Here is a 23271-nt window from a genome sequence, read left to right as displayed (position 1 = left end):
TAAAACTCATTTATCTTCTCTAAGTCTGACAACTGAACAGAAAATAAATTAACAGAATAAACTACTTCAGGCAATTATAGGACTATTCATTATAAAATATAAGAAGAATCTAACATATTCACTTTTGTTTAAATCAAATTGAGATACCAAAAATGAAGAAAATATTAATTGTAAGAAATGTTAAAGGTATAATATCCCTCAAAATGAAACTGCAAACATTTTTGACCTGTTGTTTCAAATAAATCTTATTTGTATTGATTAAAAATTGTATTGATTAAAAATGTGAGATCAAAGCTAAAAATAATGCTGGAAGTGAGAGAGCCCAACAAATCTTTAATACTTAAAGAGACCTATTCTTAGCATTTGAAAACACACACACACATATATACCTCTTTTAAAAATAAACTTTCCAATTAAAACATCCTTCTTAAAACAGAACTATATTTTATATTATTATACAATACTACTACCGGACTGCCATCTTGTGAGCTATAAGAAAGAAACTGATTATTAAAATACTATAACCTTGAAAATGTACACTAACCTTCATTATTCAAGAGTTGACAAACCCACAGAAAAATCCCACAGAAAACAAACCTTTTGAAAGCTTTGTGTCTTCTACCACTTTGGTTAGATGCCCCTCGACGATCAGCTTCTCTGCCAAAGAAAATAAACGTTACTATCCAAGCCCAAACAGAGTAGCATTTCCCTGAGCAGGGCAGTGTAACACATTCCATGACCAAATTTAAAGATGATAACATTACTCCCATGACTAGGCTTGAACAAAAGCTAGACCCTGACAGGGGAACTAAGAGAACTCGAACTACAACAGAGGAATCAGAGTAATGCAGAAATCTGAGGGTAGGGGAACAATTTGCCTTTTATTTTCATTAGTTTTCACTTTATTTTAAATGCTTAGAACTTTTTTAAAAAGCACTCGGAAAAGAAAACACAAAGCAATCCTCTTTAAATCAAGGATATTAAGTTGGAATAAAGAAATTCTGAGAAGGTAACTGATTTAAAGAATTCAAATTATATTATACTAATAGTTTACTTTTCTCTATTGATACAAATCAGCAGAGAAGCCTATACAATAAAACATTTTTCAGGAAAATGAATCATTTTAGAAGAGCTAATTTAAAAAATAAACATTTTTTTGTTTTGTTTAATGAGGAATTCTCTGTAAGGCTCCTTATAATTTAAGTCAGATTTTCATATTCTACATTTCACTGAAGAGAATAATATATCCATCCCATATATTCCCTTATTTAATCCTGTATGTCAGCTGGTTTCCTTCAGCTTACACTTTTGTGGTATGTGATATAAATTCTCTATTCTTTCACTCTTCAACCCACCACAGCTTGGTCTACACTACACTCACAACACAACTGAAACTGCTCCAAGATCACTTCCTATCTTTCACATCCCATGGCTCCTTTTCAAATTTCATTTCTTACTGGCTCTGCAGCATGAGGCACTATTTGCCCCAGCCTCCTTAAATAATAATAAATAATAGTAAACATTAAAAAAAATTTTAAAGGCACCAAAGTAATAGATTTAGATAATTTTTAAAGTCACTAGTCCTACGATAGTCTTACAAAATATATAATGTGAGCTATACCACTCCACTCCATTCCTGAAATTCATTTCCTATAAGCAACAACTTTTAAACTTTAGACATTTGCTCTGGTTTTTACATTTATATTTTAAAATAATTTATTGTGACTTCTTTATTTTTCATTTTAGACATTATTTATTGACAATCTCTTTGGGGGATTAAACCCTTATATCCTACTATCGTCCTCATAAAAAATACTGATTATGATTGCCCATTTATAATCGGTATTTATACATGTTATGACTATTATTTATATATCAGTCATATAATATACTGTATTTCTCTTATACAACCATTTAGTATTTTTGGAGCTTATAATGCCTTATGTTTTGTTAATTATTTTATGTATCTATCTCAAACACAGCCAAATTTCTTCTTTTTTTTATTTTTTTAGTGAGAGAGACAGGGATAGAGAGAGTGACAGAGAGGAACAGATAGGGACAGACAGGCAGGAAGGGAGAGAGATGAGAAGCATCAATTCTTTGTTGCGGCACCTTAGTTGTTCATTGACTGCTTTCTCCTATGTGCCTTGACGGCGGGGAGGGGCTACAGAAGACCGAGTGACCTCTCGCTCAAGCCAGTAACCTTGGGCTCAAGCTGGTGAGCCTTGCTCAAACCAGATGAGCCCGCACTCAAGCTGGTGACCTCGGGGTTTCAAACCTGGGTCCTCCGCGTCCCAATCCAATGCTCTATCCACTGCGCCACCGCCTGGTCAGGCTCTCATATGTGCCTTGACCAGGGGGGCTACAGCAGAGCGAGTGACCCCTTGCTCAAGCCAGTGACCTTGGGCTCAAGCCAGCAACCTTGGGCTTCAAGCCAGAGACCTTTGGAATCAAGCCAGAGAACATGGGGTCATTTCGATGTTCCCACACTCAAGCTGGATGAGCCCACACTCAAGCCGGTGACCTTGGAGATTTGAACCTGTGTCCTCTATGTCCTAGTCTGATGCTCTATCCACTGCACCACCGCCTGGTCAGGGTTTTTTTTCCTTAATTTTATTTTTTTTACCAAGTCCTTATAGAACCATAAAACTTTCAAAACTGTCAAACATATAAAGTAATCTATCACATTATATATTTCCCTATCCCTCCCTTCCTCCAGCCCTTTAATCTTCCTTTAGTACAGTCTGGGCTGTATCCTGTGCATAATCCCTTGCTCCCAAATTCCAAATCTTCCTCTTCTTGCTTTTACTCCCTTGGTTTATTGCAGGGGTCAGAAACCTTTTTGGCTGAGAGAGCCATGAATGCCACATATTTTAAAATGTAATTCCGTGAGAGCCATACAATATGTTTAACACTAAATACAAGGAAATGTGTGCATTTTGTGTAAGACCAACACTTTTAAAGTGCAATAAGTCTCTGAATTCTTCTTAATAATGTTGTTATGCTGTTGCTAACCAATGTTGAATAAAGTACTTCTTACCATTAATGCGACTTCTGGTGCTGCATGGTTTTGCTGATGGCTTTGTAGTCTGGTTGATATGTGGTGAGGTTAAGCTTCATGCAGGCGTTGAAACTTCCATCCGTTAAACGTGATTGTAGGTTGGTCTTAACAGTCTTCAGATGTGAGAAAGACTGCTCACAAGCATACATAGAGCCAAACATTGTCAATACAGCAATACTCACATGCTGCAGCGTGTGGTATGTGACGGGAAGCGCGTTCCAAGTTTTGACAATCAGCTGGTCCGCGGGTTGAAGTTTTTTCATTTCTCCCCACTTTTGTTTGCTCGCCAACTCTGCTTGCTGTCGTGCAAGTCTTTCCAAATCTTCATTCAGTGACTTGAACTTATTCACCCACATGTCTGAGGCCTTCATGTCAGCAGCTTGTAGTTCAAATCTCTGACAAAGACACCAGGGATGTAACTCAGGTCAGTGCTGTCCACTGCACATTCGTGCGGATGGGTGATGAACTTAAAAGACGAGTGCGCTCACAAAATTCTCCAAAGCGCGCTTTGAATGACTGCAGGAGATTAGATGTGAAGCCCGCTAGCTGCTGGAGATCAAGATGTTGAGCAGAGTCATTTGCTGTGCATGCATCTTTAAACTCTCCCAGTTTTTCAAAGTGTAGTAAACAACCTGTTTCAATGTCAATGTCGGCAATGAAGAGTTCCAGCTTGTTTTCAAATGCAAACACTGCTTGTTGAAGGGATAAGACTGTATTTCCAAAGCCTTGCATTTTCACATTGAGCTGGTTCAGATGTTCAGTCATGTCCAAGAGATAGAACTTCAGGAGCCACTCAGTGTTAGCTAACTCAGGATGCTCGACATTTTTCATTTCAAGAAAAGTCCGGATTTTGCTCAGACAAGCCGCAAAACGGCTAAGCACCTTCCCTCTTGACAACCAACACACATTGCTGTGCAGAAGCGGACCAGGATAATTATTCCCAACTTCATCCAGCAGAGTTTTAAACTGGCGATCATTTAAAGCTCGGGCAACAATAAAGTTGACCACCCGAATGACCAGTGACATCACCTCAACAAGCTGCTCACCACACATCTGAGCACAAAGTGCCTCCTAATGTAGGATGCAGTAAAAACTTAGGATGGGTCTCTTTTCATGTTCACGAAGCGCTACAAATCCTCTGTTTTTCCCCACTATGCATGGAGCACCATCAGTACACATCGAAAAAAATCGGTAGATTTTTTTCTTTAGCAAACTCAGTGAAATAATTGAATAAATCCTCCCCTCTTGTTGTCTCTTTCATAGACAAAACAGCAAGACTTTCCTCATGTACTGTGTCACCGACAGCATACCTTGTAATCAAGCTGAACTGGGATAAATGGCTTATGTCTGTCGACTCTTCTAAAGCGAGAGAAAAGAATGGTGCTGCAGGCCCTGGCGGGTTGGCTCAGCGGTAGAGCGTCAGCCTGGCGTGCGGGGGACCCGGGTTCGATTCCTGGCCAGGGCACATAGGAGAAGCGCCCATTTGCTTCTCCACCCCCACCCCCTCCTTCCTCTCTGTCTCTCTCTTCCCCTCCCACAGCCGAGGCTCCATTGGAGCAAGCATGGCCCGGACGCTGGGGATGGCTCCTTGGCCTCTGCCCCAGGCGCTAGAGTGGTGGCTCTGGTCGCGGCGGAGCAACGCCCGGGAGGGGCAGAGCATTGCCCCCTGGTGGGCAGAGCCTCGCCCCTGGTGGGCGTGCCGGGTGGATCCCGGTCAGGCGCATGCGGGAGTCTGTCTGACTGTCTCTCCCCGTTTCCAGCTTCAGAAAAAAAAAAAAAAAAAAAAAAGAATGGTGCTGCATTTATGTCTTTCACTTGTGTTGCTTCATTTTGATTTGCCATCATGATGGTACGATCGTGAACAGTTCTTGCCGACAGAGGCATGTCTTTTATTCATTTGATTATCTTGTCTTTATCCAAAAAGTCATCAAAAAGTTCACTGGCAACATTAAGCATGAATGTTTTGACATACTCCCCATCTGTGAATAGCTTTCCATTTCTCACAATTGCTAAAGCACCAGCAAAGCTAGCCAAATTCCAGCCACCTTGTTGGGTCCAAACACGGAGTTGCTGGTGACTAGCTTGCACTCTGTACAGTAGCTCATGACATGCTTTCTTCCTGCTGTCTCGCACTGGATATTTCGATGCAAATGTAGTATGGCGTGTGTTGAAGTGCCACTTTATAATTGACCGTTTCATCGATGCAATTTTATCATTGCATATTAGACACACTGCAGAACCTGTTCTCTCCACAAAGGCGAATTCCTCTGTCCATTCCTGCTGAAAAGTACAATACTCCTCATCTTTTTTTCTTTTAGCCATCTTCTTCGTCAAAAGGGTTTCTGCAATTAGCTAGCTGACTACTTGATTAAAAGGAGGGAAGTTTACTTCCTGACCTCACAACAACTCATGTACGTTATGCATTATCCAATAAAAATTTGGTGTTGTCCTGGAGGACAACTGTGATTGGCTCCAGCCACCCACAACCATGAACATGAGCGGTAGGAAATTAATGGATTGTAATACATGAGAATGTTTTATATTTTTAACATTATTTCTTTTATTAAAGATTTGTCTGTGAGCCAGATGCAGCCATCAAAAGATCCACATTTGGCCTGACCAGGTGGTGGCACAGTGGATAGAGCGTCGGACTGGGATGCGGAAGGACCCAGGTTCGAGACCCTGAGGTCACCAGCTTGAGCGCGGGCTCATCTGGCTTGAGCAAAGAGTTCACCAGCTTGGACCCAAGGTCGCTGGCTCCAGCAGGGGGTTACTCAGTCTGCTGAAGGCCCACAGTCAAGGCACATGTGAGAAAGCAATCAATGAACAACTAAGAAGTCGCAACGCGCAACGACAAACTGATGATTGATGCTTCTCATCTCTCTTCGTTCCTGTCTCTCTGTCCCTGTCTTTCTCTGCCTCTGTAAAAAAAAAAAAAAAAAAAAAAGATCCACATTTGGCTTATGAGCCATAGGTTCCCGACCCCTGTTTAGTGTAACATATCCTTGGATAATTTCCTGAAACAGGTAGAGAGAAGGCCACTGCTTTGTGGCTTTGTTCCTCTGAAAATGTTCTTTTGCCCTCACAATTGACTGATGGTCTGACTAGATACAAAATTCTACAGGAAATAATTCTCTTTCAGAATTTTGAAAGCATTTTTCCATTGTCTTCTAGTTTAGACTAGGTAAGTTTAATGCCAGTCTGACTCCTGTTCCACCAGTATGTATAGTAGAGACTTCTTGTGCTTAGCAATGCCTAGCTTGCCTCTCCTTTCTGGGCATCTGGGAGGAATGCATGTTCCAATTCCTTAGAACTGAGGAAGGTCCACATGACTGATTCTATTGAAAGTGTTTGAGAGTAGAATTTTCTATACTTTTCTCTTTCTCACTCTAGAAACTACATGTTGAGATGGCAAAATCATAAAATGATAAAGCCTCCATTAGCCTAGATCCCTGAGTAACAATGTGGAACAGAGTGTTCTCCTTCACCATAGACGTGTAACACAAGTGAAAAATAAATGTTTATTCAATTAAGCCATTACAATTCCAGGGTTTATTTCTATACTATAATTTAGTTTATTACAAGTAATATAAAATCCTTTGTTTCTCTTGGCTTTTTTCAGAATCTTCTCTTTATCCTGGGTATTCCTAAATTTCATACACCTCAGTATATGCTCTTTTTTTTTGAGATAAAATTCACATAACATAAAATAATCTTTTAAAGTAAACAATTCAGTAGCATTTAGTATATTCACAATGTTATGCAACCACCACCCTCATCCAGTTCCAAAACATTTTTATCACCCCAAAAGGAAACCATATATCCTCCCTCCCCAGCCTCAGCAGTCAGTCATCTGCTTTCTGTCTCTATGACTTCCTATTCTGGATATTTCATACAAATAGAATCATACAATATATAATTTTTTGTTTCTGGTTTCGTGTGTGCTCTTTTAAAATACATGGTGTTAAGCATTCAGTGCATCTTTTCAATTTAGAATCTCATAGCTTCAACTCTAAGAAATTTTTTCATTAATAAATTCTCTATTCTCTCACTTCCTCTTCTACTCTCTCCTTTCTCATACTCTGGGAATATTATTCAGATGTCAGATCTCCAGGATTAATTCCATAATTTTCTTAAAACTTCACTTTTTTCTTAAAACAAAAAAATCATTGAGTTTTTTTCCTGTATTTTCTAGATGATCCCCTCTATTTTCTCTTCTAATCCTTCTACTGCTTAATTTAAAATATATATCTGATATCATTTTTTTTTTTTTGTATTTTTCTGAAGCTGGAAACGGGGAGAGACAGTCAGACAGACTCCCGCACTCGCCCAACCGGGATCCACCCGGCACGCCCACCAGGGGGCGATGCTCTGCCCCTCCGGGGCGTCGCTCTGTTGCGACCAGAGCCACTCTAGCGCCTGGGGCAGAGGCCAAGGAGCCATCCCCAGTGCCCGGCCATCTTTGCTCCAATGGAGCCTCTCTGTGGGAGGGGAAGAAAGAGACAGAGAGGAAGGAGAGGGGGAGGGGTGGAGAAGCAGATGGGCGCTTCTCCTGTGTGCCCTGGCTGGGAATCGAACCCGGGACTTCTGCATGCCAGGCCGACGCTCTACCACTGAGCCAACCGGCCAGGGCTGATATCATTTTTTAGTTTTCAAGAATTCTACATGTATTTTGTTCCTTTTTAAAAATAGCATCTTTATCTTGTTTCATCCATGAACCATCTTATCTTTCTGAAAAAAAAAAAACATTTCTCAAAAGTTTTATTGTTTCCTGTAGTTTTCGTGTTTCTTCCTCTTTTTTTTTTTTGTCACAGAGATAGAAGACAGACAGAAACAGGGACATACAGGGACAGACAGACAGGAAGAGAGAAAGATGAGAAGCATCAATTCTTTGTTGTGACTCCTTAGTTGTTCATTGATTGCTTTCTCATATGTGCCTTGACCAGGGGACTACAGTAGAGTGAGTGATACCTTGCTCAAGCCAGTGACCTTGGGTTCAAGCCAGTGACCTTTGGGTTCAAGCCAGCGATCATGGGGTCATGTCTACCCTGTGCTCAAGCTAGTGAGCCCACTCTCAGCTGCGAGCTTGGGGTTTTGAACCTGGGTCCTCTGCGTCCCAGTCTGACGCTCTATCCACTGTGCCACTGCCTGGTCAGGCTCACGTTTATTTTTTAGTCACCATTTCTGTTTGCTTTTTATTTGTTTTGATCTCTTTCTCAACAGAAAATTTCCTCACAGTCTGATGATGTTGGCCATCTCATCATATTTAAGGTGAGGCAATAAAAAGCTGACAAAGCCTGACCCGTGGTGGCGCAGTGGATCAAGCGCTGACCTGGAACACTGAGGTCGCCAGTTCAAAACCCTGGGCTTGCCTGGTCAAGGCACATATGGGAGTTGATGCTTCCTGCTCCTCCCCCATCATCTCTCTCTGTCTCTCCCTTTCTCTTCCTCTCCAAAATGAATAAATAAAATCTTAAAAAAAAAAAAAAAAAAAGCTGACAAAGTTCTATGTGCATGGGCAGGACTTGTTACCTGCTGGGCCACACACTGGCAGTTTGTTGAGACCTTCAACTGTCAGTATCAGTGTTTTCTCTTGGTCTGATCAGTTTCTCTGGAGTAGACTTCTCTAACCTCCTTTCTGAGGAATGTAAACCAAGTGACCAGCACTATGATTCAGCATACAGGCTTTCATTTTACTTCCCCAACTTTTTTTCCCCTCATTTTAGTGAGAGGAGGGGAGGCAGAGACAGATTTCTGCGTGAGCCCGGACCGGGATCCACCCAGCAAGCCCACTAGGGGGTGATGCTCTGCCCATGTGGGCCCTTGCTCCATTGCATCCAGAGCCATTTCTTGCACCTGAGGCAGAGGCCATGGAGCCATCCTCATTGCCCGGGGTTAACTCACTCAAATCAAGTGAGCGTTGGCTGTAGAAAGGGAAGGGGGGGGGGAGAGAGAGAGAGAGAGAGAGAGAGAGAGAGAGAGAGAGAGATAAAAGCGAGAGGGTGAGGGGTGGAGAAGCAGATGGGCACTTCTCCTGTGTGCCCTGAGCAGATTTCAAACCCAGGACCTCCCCATGCCGGGCCAATGCACTATGCACTACCACTGAGTACACTGGCCAGGGCTCCCCACCTTTTTCTTTTTTCTTTTTTTGTATTTTTCTGAAGCTGGAAACAGGGTGAGACGGTCAGACAGACTCCCGCATGCGCCCGACCGGGATCCACCCGGCACGCCCACCAGGGGCGATGCTTTGCCCCTCCGGGGCGTCGCTCTGTTGCGACCAGAGCCACTCCAGCACCTGGGGCAGAGGCCAAGGAGCTATCCCCCGCGCCCGGGCCATCTTTGCTCCAATGGAGCCTCAGCTGCGGGAGGGGAAGAGAGAGACAGAGAGGAAGGAGAGGGGGAGGGGTGGAGAAGCAGATGGGCGCTTCTCCTGTGTGCCCTGGCCGGGAATTGAACCCGGGACTTCTGCACGCCAGGCCGACGCTCTACCTCTGAGCCAACCAGCCAGGGCCGCTCCTCACCTTTTTAAGTAAGATGCTCATACCTCACTTACAGCCATGTCTGAGTATCCCAGTCTAGAGACTCTCTATTTTCAGGCCCAGAGAGCAAACCTTCAGTCTTTATGCAGGAGAAAAGAAACATTTGTCTCTCTGCATGGACTAGGGGAAGAAAGATGTACCACCTCTCATTCCTGCTCTGCTCTGCCTGACAGGTACTAAGAGCCTCTGATAACTCAGCCACATTTTTAACTTTCTTTGGGCTTCCTTTACCTCTTCCCACTTGCAAGCCCTTCAGCAAGCAAGAATAAAAATCCAAATTTCTTACCACTCAATTATCTGTTTTATGTCTTCCAAAATTTTGTCGACATCTATTATCCATTCTAATCTCCACTCCCATTCTCTTTGTCTTTGCAATCTTATGTCTTTTATGAACTTTTATTATGAATGGGTCCACATTTAACAAAAAATTTACTGCCTCCCTTTTAAAACTCTTTTTCCTTTGACTTCTAGGATACCACCTATTCCTATTTCTTTTATGTGCTTGCTCATTCCTTCCATCTCAGCCTCTTTATTGGCTTTCCCTTCTTCTGATTATTATCTAAATATGTGTTAGTCTTCAAAATCTCTGTCAACAACAAGAAAAATTATTTTTAATAGCATTAACTACCTGCTATGCTTATAATTTCTAAATGTTGATGCTTAGTGTAGGCCTTGCTCTTAGGTCTCAGAACCCTATTGTCTAACTACTTCCCAAACATCTTCACCCAGAAATCTCACAGAACTTAATCTCACCATCTCTAAAATAGAATTTATCTTTTCTTTTCTTTCTCCTCTACATACATGGATATGGTATCTCTCTCTCCTCCTTTCTATAGCTTTTCATTTATATCTCTATTTAGCTATTGAAGCATCTATTTATGCCTACCCATCCCAATATACTACTAATCTTTGTGTGTGTGTGACAGAGAAAGATAGAGAGAGGGACAGATAGGGACAGACAGACAGGAAGGGAGATATGAGAAGCATCAATTCTTCGTTGCAGCACCTTAATTGTTCATTGATTGCTTTCTCATATGTGCCTTGACCAGGGGGCTACAGCAGAGTGAGTGACCCCTTGCTCAAGCCAGAGACTTTGGGCTCATGCCAGTGACCTTGGACTTCAAGCCAGAAACCTTTGGGCTCAAGCCAGCAACCCCATGCTCAAGCTGGTGAACCTGCACTCAAGCCAGTGACCTTGGGATTTTGAACCTGGGTCTTCTATGTCCCAGTCAGATACTCTATCCACTGAGCCACCGCCTGGTCAGGCCATACTACGAACTTTTAAGATTCCTTCAAGTGTTTACTATGCATCAGATACAATACTAGGAACTCTTCATCGAGTATCAAGAGAATTGTGGGAAATCTAGGAATTTAGAGTCTACTAAAAGTAGGGAGATATCGTTAAATTAGTTTTTCCCATTGATTTGCAAGACAGAAACAGGGAAAAAGAGGAAGAAAGAGAAAAAGAAAAAGAGCACATCAACTTGTTCCATTTAGTTGTGGATTCACCGATTGTTTCTCCCACATCCCCTGATGGGGGATCAAACCCATGACCTCAGCATGCTAGGATGCTTTATCCACTGAGCCACTGGCCAGGGCCTTGTATTAATAATTTAGTTCCTAAAACAATTCTGACACAAAATACAAGTTTCACAAATGTTTGTTTGTTCTATGAATACAGCAAATAATAAAACATGAACTTTGAAAGCCATTCTAAATCTCTAGTATGCTGAAGATCTAAGTACCATCTTGTTTAATAAATTATAAACACATAACACATCAGGAGTAATTTATTCCTTAAAACTCTCTCACCCTTAGAATCAAGTCTGAAGTCTTTACTATTACCCACAGTATCTATGTGATCTAGCCCAGGGATCAGTCAACTACAGCCACATAGGCCTGTTTGGTAAATACAAACACAGACAGGTCCATTCATTTAGAGATTAAACTACATTGGCAGAGTTTAGCAGTCTCAAAGGAGATTTTATAGCCTACAAAGCCTAAAATACTTACTCTCTAGCCCTTTATCTTTTTAAAGCATTTTTATTATTCTAAAACTCCAATTTCAGACCCACTTTGGGTTCCACACATTTCTAGCTCACAGACTCATGTACAACTCTTCAGTTTAATACTATTCCTATTCAGATCCCACATACCATCTTTGTCACTCCCTTTTGCATTATATTCTTTTATTTTTTCTTCAGTGGACTCATTATTACCCAACATGATGTTTTATTCGTTTTTGTCTCCTCAAGGAAATGTTTCCGTTAAAGCAAAGCTTTCTTTGTCTTGTTTATTTCTATAACAACAGCAGCTAAAATAATGCATGGTATATGCATAGTAGACGCTTAATAAATATTTGGTGAATTAATGAATTGAGCATCTTTTTTTTTTTTTTTTTAACAGAGTCAGAGAGAGGGATAGACAGGGACAGACAGACAGGAACAGAGAGATCAGAAGCATCAATCATCAGTCCTTCGCTGCGCACAGCGACACTAGCTGTTCATTGATTGCTCTCCCATATGTGCCTTGACCGCGGGCCTTCAGCAGACCAAGAGTAACCCCTTGCTTGAGCAAGAGACCTTAGGTCCAAGCTGGCGAGCCTTTTGCTCAAACCAGATGAGCCCGTGCTCAAGCTGGCAACCTCGGAGTCTCGAACCTGGGTCCTTTTGCATCCCAGTCAGACGCTCTATCCACTGTGCCACCGCCCAGTCAGGCTGAGCATCTATTTTTAAAGGGACCAAACTAGGAAAAATTATTTGAATATTTTCTTCATTCTAAAACTAAGACTTATATACATATAAAAATATTTGAATAGTACTAGTATATAAGTGCTAAATATTAATTACCTGCTGCTACTATTACTATTGAAATTATTTAAGGTTTTGTGTATTATCAAATCTGGTGAATTATTAGTAGGCTATGATTAAAAAAGAAATATTGTTTTTAAAAAGGTTTCTATAACTGGTTCACAAACTTGGGGTAGAGACCTCAGTTTGTTAGGAGTACTAAAAGTCAGAGACCTCTAAGAATCTCAAATGAGAAATTCCAAGTAATAAAAACTGGAGGTCTAGGCCCTGGCCGGTTGGCTCAGTGGTGGAGCGTTGGCCTGGCGTGCAGAAGTCCCGGGTTCGATTCCCGGCCAGGGCACACAGGAGAAGCGCCCATCTGCTTCTCCACCCCTCCCCCTCTCCTTCCTTTTTGTCTCTCTCTTCCCCTTCCGCAGCCGAGGCTCCATTGGAGCAAAGATGGCCCAGGCGCTGGGGATGGCTCCTTGGCCTCTGCCCCAGGCGCTAGAGTGGCTCTGGTCGCAACAGAGCGACACCCTGGAGGGGCAGAGCATTGCCCCTTTGTGGGCAGAGCGTCGCCCGCTGGTGGGTGTGCCGGGTGGATCCCGGTCGGGCACATGCAAGAGTCTGTCTGACTGTCTCTCCCCGTTTCCAGCTTCGGAAAGATACAAAAAAAACGAAAAAAAAAACTGGAGGTCTTGAAGGAGCTATTTACTTTGGCACAACTGGGAAATAAAATAAGAGGATTTTCTGTCTTTTTGAAAATTTCCTATTTTTGAGGAATACTCTAGAAAGACAATTATTCATTTTCTCTTATTTTAAAACAATATTGTGTCCTTTGCCAGAGGGCTCCGTTGGGAGAGTGTTGTCCTGGCATATGGATGTCCCAGCATTGATTCCTGGTCAGGGCACACAAGAGAAGTTATCATCTGCTTCTCTCCCCCTTCTTCTCTCCTTTCTCTCCCTCTTCCTCTCCCACAGCCAGTAGCTCCATTGGTTTGAAAATTGGCCCAGGTGCTGAAGATAGCTCGGTTGTTCTGAGTGCATCAGCCTCAGGTGCTAAAAATAGTTTTGTTGATTTGAGCATTGGCCCTGGATGGGGTTGCCAGGTAGATCCCAGTCAGGGTGCATGCGGGAGTCTGTCTCTTGATATCCCCTCCTCTCACTTAAAACAAAACAAAACAAAACAGCCTGACCAGGCAGTGGTGCAGTGTGACCATTAGGATTAGGATGTGGAGGACCCAGGTTCGAGACCCCGAGGCCTCCAGCTTGAGCGCAGGCTCATCTGGTTTGAGCAAAGCTCACCAGCTTGGACCCAAGGTCACTGGCTTGAGCAAGGGGTTACTTGGTCTGCTGAAGGCCCATGGTCAAGGCACATATGAGAAAGCAATCAATGAACAACTAAAGTGCCACAACAAAAAACTGATGATTGATGCTTCTCATCTCTCTCCGTTCCTATTTGTCCCTATCTATCCCTCTCTCTGACTCTGTCTCTGTAAAAAAACAACAACACAAAAACAAAAACAAAAAAACCCAAAAATACAATATTGTGAAAAACAACACAGAGAGACATAAAACACAAAAATTCAGGTTAATAAGCCTTTTTACAGTGGTAGAGCGTTGGCCTGGCGTGCAGAAGTCCCGGGTTCGATTCCCGGCCAGGGCACACGGGAGAGGTGCCCATCTGCTTCTCTACCCCTCCCCCTCTCCTTCCTCTCTGTCTCTCTCTTCTCCTCCCGCAGCCGAGGCTCCATTGGAGCAAAGATGGCCCCGGGAGCTGGGGATGGCTCCTTGGCCTCTGCCCCAGGCGCTAGAGTGGCTCTGGTGGTGACAGAGCGACCCCCCGGAGGGGCAGAGCGTCGCCCCCTGGTGGGCATGCCGGGTGGATTCCGGTAGGGCGCATGCGGGAGTCTGTCTGACTGTCTCTCCCCGTTTCCAGCTTCAGAGAAATACAAAAAAAAAAAAAAAAAAAAAAGCCTTTTTAAAGCAAATGTCTATATGACTAGAATGACTAGACCCCAAATCAAGAAACAGAACTAATCCCCATCCCCAAAGACTTCCACATTCCTTTTTCCAGTCCTGACTTTTATGGTAATTTATTTCTTGTATTTCTTTATGGTCACGCTACCTAAATATGCATGACCCAATAATACAATATAATTTTAGTGGTTTTGAACTTTAAATAAATGAAATACTACAGTATATATTCTGTTGTATCAGGCTTCCTTCATCTAATACAGTGGTTCTCAACCTGTGGGTCACGACCCACAGGTTGAGAACCACTGATCTAATATATCTCAGTGTATTTATCCATTTGACTACTGAAGGTCTTCTGGGTTGTTCTGGACTACTGTGAATAATGAGGTTGCAAAAAATCTTATATTTGTACCTGAGGTATATGTGCAGGCATTTCTGTAGGGAACCTACCAAGGAGTAGAACTAATAAATGTGTATTTGCCAACATTTGAAAACCTAAGCACTTAAGTTTGGTCAGAAAACATGATGAAATTGCAAAAACTAACAAAGCTACAAAGTCTGAATAGAACAGAATCAAATTTATTTCCTGGTTGATAAAAATACACTTGAACTAACTACACTACCATGCACAAAATAAAAATTAGAAACAATGCAAACAATGCATTGAAAAGAAGCTCAAATATAGCACAGGTGTGCCTAGACTGGATTAAGTTCTTAAAGCTAAAGAGTCACCTTCTTCACAAGACAGCTACAACCCACTGAAAGAAGAAAATAGACAATATTGACTTTCAGATATTGATGTCAGTTGCCTAGGAATCTTATACTGACAGAGAGAATACATGAATATAAAAGAACTATATAATTTGTTGTTGTAACTAACAACCTGGAAAATATTTCTAAATCTCAAAGATAGGTTTCACCCAAAAAATAATGTTGTAAGTAGGGCATCAAAATAGTGTGCTTGAAACCAATTTTTAATATGGCATGCATACTGATATAAAAGTTAATCTCTATGTAAGATACATATTACTTTATCAGGAACAATAAAGCTAGATCAATCAGCTTTCACTATCTTGTGACTGGGAATAAAAAGGAGAAAACCAGGCCTTGGCCAGTTGGCTCAGTGGTAGAGTGTCAGCCTGGCATGTGGAAGTCCCAGGTTCAGTTCCCAGTCAGGGCACACAGAAGAAGCACCCGTCTGCTTCTCTACCCTTCCCTCTCTCCTTTCTATCTCTCTCTTCCCCTCCTGCAGCCAAGGGTCCAAAGCAAAATTGGCCTGGGCACTGAGGATGGCTCTGTGGCCTCCATCTTAGGCGCTAGAATGGCTCCGTTTGCAACGGAGCAATGCCCCAGATGGGCAGAGCAATGCCCCCTAGTGGGCATGCAGGTGGATCCTGATTGGGCACATACAGGAGTCTGTCTCCCTGCCCTTCTGCTTCTCACTTCAGAAAAATAAAAATAAATAAATAAAAAGGAGAAAACAAGTTACTTCAATAAGAAAGTACCCACTAAAATCCCCCTCCCTAGCATATGAGTAAGTTTTCTACCTATCTATTATTATATGTACCAGGCATTACTTAGAATGTTTAGTAAATATCATCTCATTTAATTCTCATACTAATCCTATTAAGTAGGTACTACCATCCTGTTTTACTAATGAAGAAATTGAGATTTAAAGAGGTCACAATGCCTACAGACATACTACTGTCAGTGAGGGAGCAAATCAGAATTCACACCAACATCCCTATGATCTTATTCTAAGCATTATAAATAAAAATGCGCTGAAGTCACCTAACGTATTAAAGGGAAATAGAGCAAAGAAACTGACATTATAAATAACATCAAGATACAATAAAAATAAATATAAATAATCAGCATTCAATCTCAAATCAACAAATTTCCAATAAATTTTGATTTTCTATACCTGTGTCATCCAATTTAGTAGCCATTAGTTACATGTGGCTACTGAGCTCTTAAAAAGTGAGACGTGCAGTTCACAAAGTAGAAATAGAGCTTTAGAAACTCAAAGAGGAAGTCCTGTGAGTTTGCTAATTTCAATAATACAGATTTTTACAAGGTTATTTGTTCCTGCGGCAAAATAAAATTAAAGCAATTTTTGCTACAGAAGACAGTTTGCATCTTTATAAAAACAATTACAGAAGCTATTTGTTCTAAAACCTAAGAATAAGGAAGAATAAATGAAAAAATTGGAATTCAAAAATAGATTGAAAACTAAATGAAATGAGCCCTGGCAGGGGTAGCACAGGTGGTTAGAGCATCATCCCTATATGCCAAGGATATGGATTCGATCCCTGGTCAGGGCACATACAAGGATAAGCCAGTGAATGCATGGATAAGTGGCACAACAAATCTCTCTCTTCCTCTCTCTCTAAAATAAATAAATAAAAATTGAGAAAAAAAAATTGAAAAGCCAGAAAATTAGTAACATCTAATTTAAACTCAGGAGTTTTCTTATAATGAGGACATAAACTATTATGAGCAGGGAGGGACCCACACCAAGTATTTTCTATTCTTTGTCATAAAGTGTTTTGGCTTAGGAAAATAAGTTTAAAAAAACGAAAAGTTTAAAATCTGTTTGATGTAGTATATGTAATCAGAATAATACAGAGATTGTTTATAGCAGCTGATCTCAGAGTGATGAAAAGTAAACAATAACAAGAGCAACACCAATTCAATGCATTCATTACTCCAAATAAGGCAATTTCTATGTGACAGCAAAGCTCTAAAGAAGAGGAGGAAATGAGAGAAGCAGACCCAGATAGTAACTGTGATTTTAAAATGCAGTGGGAGACAGGGAAAGAATTTTTCTAAAAATCATGAAAAAAATCACTAAGACACGAAATATAAGAGAATTAGACTCTTGTCTAATAATAATAAAAACTGTTCAGTCTCCTAATAAACACAGATTAAGAATTCAAAGACATGAGGTTTACTTCAGGGAACTTTTTAACTCTGCCATCAAAAGTAAGATGCCCTTGCTGGAGGACACAATTTCTGTCTACAAAGCAGACCTCACTGGAAAGTTTCTCTGGCACTCAGCAGTGAGCCTCTGCCCTCTCCTAGACACAGCAGCAAAAGAAATCAAAGGGGCAGGCAGCAGTCCAAAGAAGACTGTCTTTCACTCTATGTCCATGAAGTGATAGCAGGTCTTCATGTCCTTAGATTCTCTTTTATCTTTTTACTCAACATACAAGTTAATCAAGTGACTGAGTTCAAGAAATATGTATGAAACAGATTTAAGAGATGCACAATTTAACTGAGAAAGCATCTTTAGCAGAACACAATAGTCTCAACACATTAAGTTTCACAGTAAACTTTTAAGTAACTTAAAACTTGCAGGGAACATGGAATGTCGAATTCTCCTTAAATCAAACTTCATGCCTGAATCTCTGAAGAAGAAAATATTGCTAGGGCTTTTTAGCAAGTTTTACTGAAGTTACTGGTTAATGGTAGATTTTATATGGTGTATTTTTTGTTTGTTTGTTTGTGGCAGAGAGAGTCAGAGAGAGGGACAGATAGACAGGAAGGGAGAGAGATGAGAAGCATCAATTCCTTGTTGAAGCTCCTTAGTTGTTCATTGATTGCTTTCTCATATGTGCCTTGACCGGGGGTGGGGGCTACAGCAGACTGAGTGACCCCTTGCTCGAGCCAGCAACCTTGGGCTTAAACTGGTGAGCCTTGCTCAAACCAAATGAGCCTGTGCTCAAGCTGGCAACCTCGGGGTCTCGAACCTGGGTCCTCCACATCCCAGTCTGACACTCTATCGACTGTGCCACCACCTGGTCAGGCTATATATGGTGTATTTTTATACAGAAAATTTATTTCACAGTTCTGGAATTATACAAAAATATGTTCAAATCTAATCTCTTTGCCTTGAATTAAAAGCTTTTCTCCTAAAAAAAGAATGAAAGAAACAGTGTATTTTACCATAAAAACAAATTGAAATGTATTTCAACTCATTTAATATCCTCAAAATCACTTTATAATGGAGAGAAGCAACAACTAAACTGTCTCTTATGGCTTCATAAAATCTCTCAATAAATTAAAAACAGGCCCTGGCCGGCTGGCTCAGTGGTAGAGCGTCGGCCTGGTGTGCAGGAGTCCCAGGTTCGATTCCCGGCCAGGGCACACAGGAGAAGCGCCCATCTGCTTCTCCACCCCTCCCCCTCTCCTTCCACTCTGTCTCTCTCTTCTCCTCCCGCAGCCAAGGCTCCATTGGAGCAAAGATGGCCCAGGCGCTGGGGATGGCTGCATGGCCTCTGCCTCAGGTGCTAGACTGACTCTAGTCACAACAGAGCAACGCCCTGGATGGGCAGAGCATTGCCCCCTGGTGGGCGTGCCGGGTGGATCCCGGTCGGGCACATGCGGGAGTCTGTCTGACTGCCTCCCCGTTTCCAGCTTCAGAAAAAAAAAAAAAATACAAAAAAAAAAAAAAATTAAAAAAATAGACATCCAGAATCCTACAGAGGTGAATTATTTGCTTTCTAATTTTTAAAACACAACGTGAATTTACACTGTACAAGCACAGTAAATAATGAAAGCTATGTATTTAACATCTGCTTTTTAAAATACTGGAAACAAAAATATGAAGTGTCACTGCTCACAGAATACACACTTCATGTGCAAGATCATAAATCAGTTCAAGATAATAAAATAATCCAAAATTGTTTCAGAAGTTCACTTGAAGATTTTTGCTGAAACTGCCTTGCTTACCACAATACTAATTAAACACAACAATTTCCATAATGGCAGCTTGTCATATAATAATAAAAATGATCCTTGTGACAACAAATTGAACTAAAGGTAACCCTTACTATGCCAACTCTGGCTATTCAAATTTAAGGAACCAAACAGATTTAGAAATTTTTGATATAAAACTGGTATCCTCATTAACCAAAATCTTGCTACTGAAACACAGGACCAAACAAATTCATATAGTGGGCTATATTCTCCAGCTACTTGAATTTCCAGTCCAAACTTTCACAATTTATACTTAAGAATCAAGTAAATTCCTATGTCTAGAAATACTTCTTTGCTTATAAATCTTTTCCTCCTATCCCTTCCTCCCTCTTTCCTGTCCTGTCCTTTTCTTTCCCCTTCTTCTCTTCCACCCTCCCTCCCCTCTCTCTTTTCCTTCTTTTCCCTTCTTTCAAGATTTTATTTATTGATTTTATTTATTGATTTTACAGAGAGAGGAGAAAGAGGTAGGGGGAGCAAGAAGTATCAACTCATAGTTGCTTCACTTTCATTGTTTATTGATTTTATGTGCCTTGACTGGGCAAGCCCAGGGTTTCAAACCAGCGACCTCAGCATCCCAGATTGACACTTTATTCGCTGCACCACCACAGGCCAGGCATTTCCCTGTACTCTGGTTTACTCTTTGTCCAAAAGAACATGATTTTATATTCTTATCTCCCCACCACCACCCATGTACCACATTCAGCATCTTCCCATGCCATTACATAATCCTCATGAACATTTTATGGGTTAATACTCCCAATGAGAAGACTGTTACAATTTATGTAACTTCTGCTCTACCTCTGAATATCTATTTGGTTCATTTTCTGCCTATAACTATGATCCAATAAAAGTCTCCAAACATCTTTTTATTTAAAGTAAACTTTGTTCTGCATTACAACTATAGCTAAATATTTTATACATTTTATATTTTAAATGATTTTTGTAAATTGTTACTTAGTAAAACACTGTTTTGACAGTTCTCTGTTCTTAGTTCTTTAAGCTCAAAATATAAATGTTATGTTTATTTTGAATTCAAAAGTTCAAAATAAACATAACATTTAAAAAATCATATGTATTAAAAATAAGTATAAAATCTTTCTCCTAAAAATTTATATTTGTTTTTTATATATTCTGCTTTTAGTTGGTTTCAGTGGGTACCACTTATTTTGCCCCAAACTGTGTGCCAATTTTCTATAAAAGTGAGATTTAGTAATCAAAAGATAAAAAGATGTACTTATTTTTGCTTCATGAAAAATTTTTGTTCAAAAGAATTTTAAAGGACAAAGAAAAATGTCATATTTACTAAATAATTTGCCTCAAAGTATTATTAGATTTACATTCAACATTATAGTCTCTAAATGGACAAAAACAGAAGCTTTCCTAAGACTATTAAGTGAAATCCCTTAAAATATCTCTAAGGAGTATAACATTTGATCTGCTGCAATATCAGGTATAACCCTTACAAACCCCAGGTGCCGTGGAATGGAGGTCGGGGGAAGCAGACCCACAATATGAATTCCTGAACTAAAAACTAGGAAAACCACTCATTTCAGAAAAAGAGAGCAAAGAAGAAGAGAAAATGCCTGACAAAGTATATGCCTGATAGGAAAAGTATAGCTATCATCAACGAACTTCACTACACATAGTAACCTTTAATTGTTACTAACAAGTTCAACAGAATATCTTGACCTTGTGATTGTTACAAATTTAAGAAGTCATGAGCCATGTAATTTTCAAGAAGGAATTCACCATACTTTTGTTCAGAATTCAGCAATCACCTCAAAACCAACCTATCAATCTTTAAAGATAGCCTTGCACAATAACTTTCCATGGGGAGGCAGCTGATGTCAGACTATAGGACAATCTGTTGCTACTCCTTCCCTAGAAAACTCATGTTAGCCTAACGGTCACCTTCATATCTGTGTGTTCAAACTAAATCACTGTTTCTGTGCTTCATCTAAGCAGCTTATTTAAGAACCTCAAAATACAAACCTAAGACAGAACTAGAACATAAGTAAAACAGGCTAACGTTATGACTATCTCTTAAGTTTAGGTGCTTGACATTCTATTTTATTTCCTGCTCAATAATGAGTTTTAATTAACAAGCTTGAAACTTCCTTTTTTTTTTTTTTTGGGGGGGGTGGGCAATATGAAATGTTCACCTCCATCTGTGAAGGGCAAATGCAACAGAAATATTTTTCTCAAAAGAGAAACATAAACAGTATGAAAAGGTTCACTGCTGTCTGAAGATGGTCCTTTGTGCACTGCCACAGTAACAAACACATTGAGCTCTTCAGTTTTCCTCTCCCTTTTTCAATTTTAGTCCCTTACTTCATTAAAATCAATGTAAAAAATACTCTGTACTCACTCTGGCATTCTATGAGTTGATGAATAAAAGTGCAGTCCTCGCCACTCTTTGAAAGCAAGTGCTCTAATGAAGAGAGAAACGCCTTTAAGGATATAATTTGTTGCTGTTTTTGAAAACCAACAGCAAAGGTAGAAAAACTAAAATGTTTCAACATAGGTAATTCTGAGTAAAGTTAATAAAAGTTTAATATATTTTAAACCTAACATTAGACATATTTTATAGTTAGGGTGAAATGACTAAAGATTATAGTTATATAATCACTAATTTATATCCTGAATGGTTAGCTTTTAAAGGTGCAGTTTCTATCCAAAGTACTCAAGAAAACCACAGAAATCTATTGCTTTAACAAGTTTCAATTCCTGATCAGGGCACACACAGGAATGGATTGATGTTCCTGTCTCTCTCCCTCTCCCTTTCTTCCTTTTAAGATCAATAAAAAAATAAACATAAAAAAAAAGAGTTTGTAACACTTTTAAAATACACCTTTCTTCATGAGAGCTTAATAAATAACCTTAACTAATTTTAAAAATTTACATTTGTTCTTACTGAATTAATTTTCAAATGACTGTACCCTAACAGTCCCTCTTCAAACCTATTCAAATTAGGTAGGACAGAAAAGTACTTTATGAATAACATTAAATAATGCCTTAAAAATTTTAAGAAAATGGGCCCTGGTCGGTTGGCTCAGTGGTAGAGCGTCGGCCTGGCGTGCAGGAGTCCCGGGTTCGATTCCCGGACAGGGCACACAGGAGAAGCGCCTATCTGCTTCTCCACCCCTCCCCCTCTCCTTCCTCTCTGTCTCTCTCTTCCCCTCCCGCAGCCAAGGCTCCATTGGAGCAAAAGATGGCCCGGGCGCTGGGGATGGCTCCTTGGCCTCTGCCCCAGGCGCAAGAGGGACTCTGGTCTCTGCCCTGGTGGGCAGAGCTTCGCCCCTGGTGGGCGTGCCGGGTGGATCCGGGTCAGGCGCATGCGGGAGTCTGTCTGTCTCTCCCCGTTTCCAGCTTCAGAAAAATACACAAAAAAAAAGAAAAGAAAATGATGCAATATTTCAATTTTACACTTTCATTTCTCAGTCTTCCCTTTGAGTCACTTAATCTGTACTTCATATACTATCAAAATACTACATTGTTTATCTCTGTCCACATAATTAAAATTAGTGCCTGCACATTTTAAAATAAGAGCTTGGTAAATGGTTTTTCTTAGGTCAAACAAAATTTTTTTATTTTTTAATGGGTTTAGAGAATTAAAATATAACAGTAGTTTAATAAAAATTTTAGCCCCTTTACTATAATGATCTTGAGTTTGTCAAAGAGTTAATTTCTAAATTTGGATAACATCCTTCAATTACATACTTGTATCTTTCAAAACTACCAAATAGAGTTAGGAAGTTCAAGTCTTAAAAATATACTCTAATACGATGACTCTCTGGAAAGTGTGAAAGCACTAAAACCTGTCAAAGAGAACAATGAGTTAGTACTCCTCTGTAAAGGTCTTTTTTCTCTTCTCCATCTCAATCCACCCTACCCCTCTTCATCTCAACTTTGCTTAAGAAGCTGGCATCCCTAATCTGGTCACTTGTCAGCCTCTCTTGACATCCTTACTGATAAGTCTTCTTTTTCATTTTCATAATCAAATCCATCATTGTCCTTTATCTAGTTACACATGTGCAGAGCCTCCAGTCTACAGTCGTCACCAGTATAAGTCAGAAACATGGAAAGAAAGGTCATGTTCTAGAGACCAAGGCATTACATACTTAGAACAGAGATATAATATAGC

General features: G+C 40.4%; 1 protein-coding gene across 40 annotated transcripts in view; it reads right to left on the bottom strand.

The window, feature by feature from the left end:
- Positions 1 to 23271, bottom strand: part of SLMAP (sarcolemma associated protein) — a 207738-nt gene that overhangs the window by 45095 nt on the left and 139372 nt on the right. For 19 of the 40 annotated variants that reach the window (XM_066351570.1, XM_066351567.1, XM_066351586.1 and 16 more), the window contains 2 exons: positions 21496 to 21558; positions 598 to 657 (listed from right to left, as the gene is read on the bottom strand). In XM_066351570.1, coding sequence (XP_066207667.1) covers positions 598 to 657; positions 21496 to 21558 — 123 coding nt within the window. Of the gene's footprint in view, positions 1 to 544; positions 658 to 21495; positions 21559 to 23271 lie in introns of all 40 variants that reach the window. The other 21 variants (XM_066351574.1, XM_066351594.1, XM_066351604.1 and 18 more) reach the window with 3 other exon arrangements.

This window comes from Saccopteryx leptura, chromosome 10 (assembly GCF_036850995.1).
Source record: "Saccopteryx leptura isolate mSacLep1 chromosome 10, mSacLep1_pri_phased_curated, whole genome shotgun sequence".
In the NCBI taxonomy this organism is placed as follows: domain Eukaryota; kingdom Metazoa; phylum Chordata; class Mammalia; order Chiroptera; family Emballonuridae; genus Saccopteryx; species Saccopteryx leptura.
Note: the sequence above shows the minus strand (reverse complement) of the source record. Positions and strands in the feature narration are given on the sequence as shown.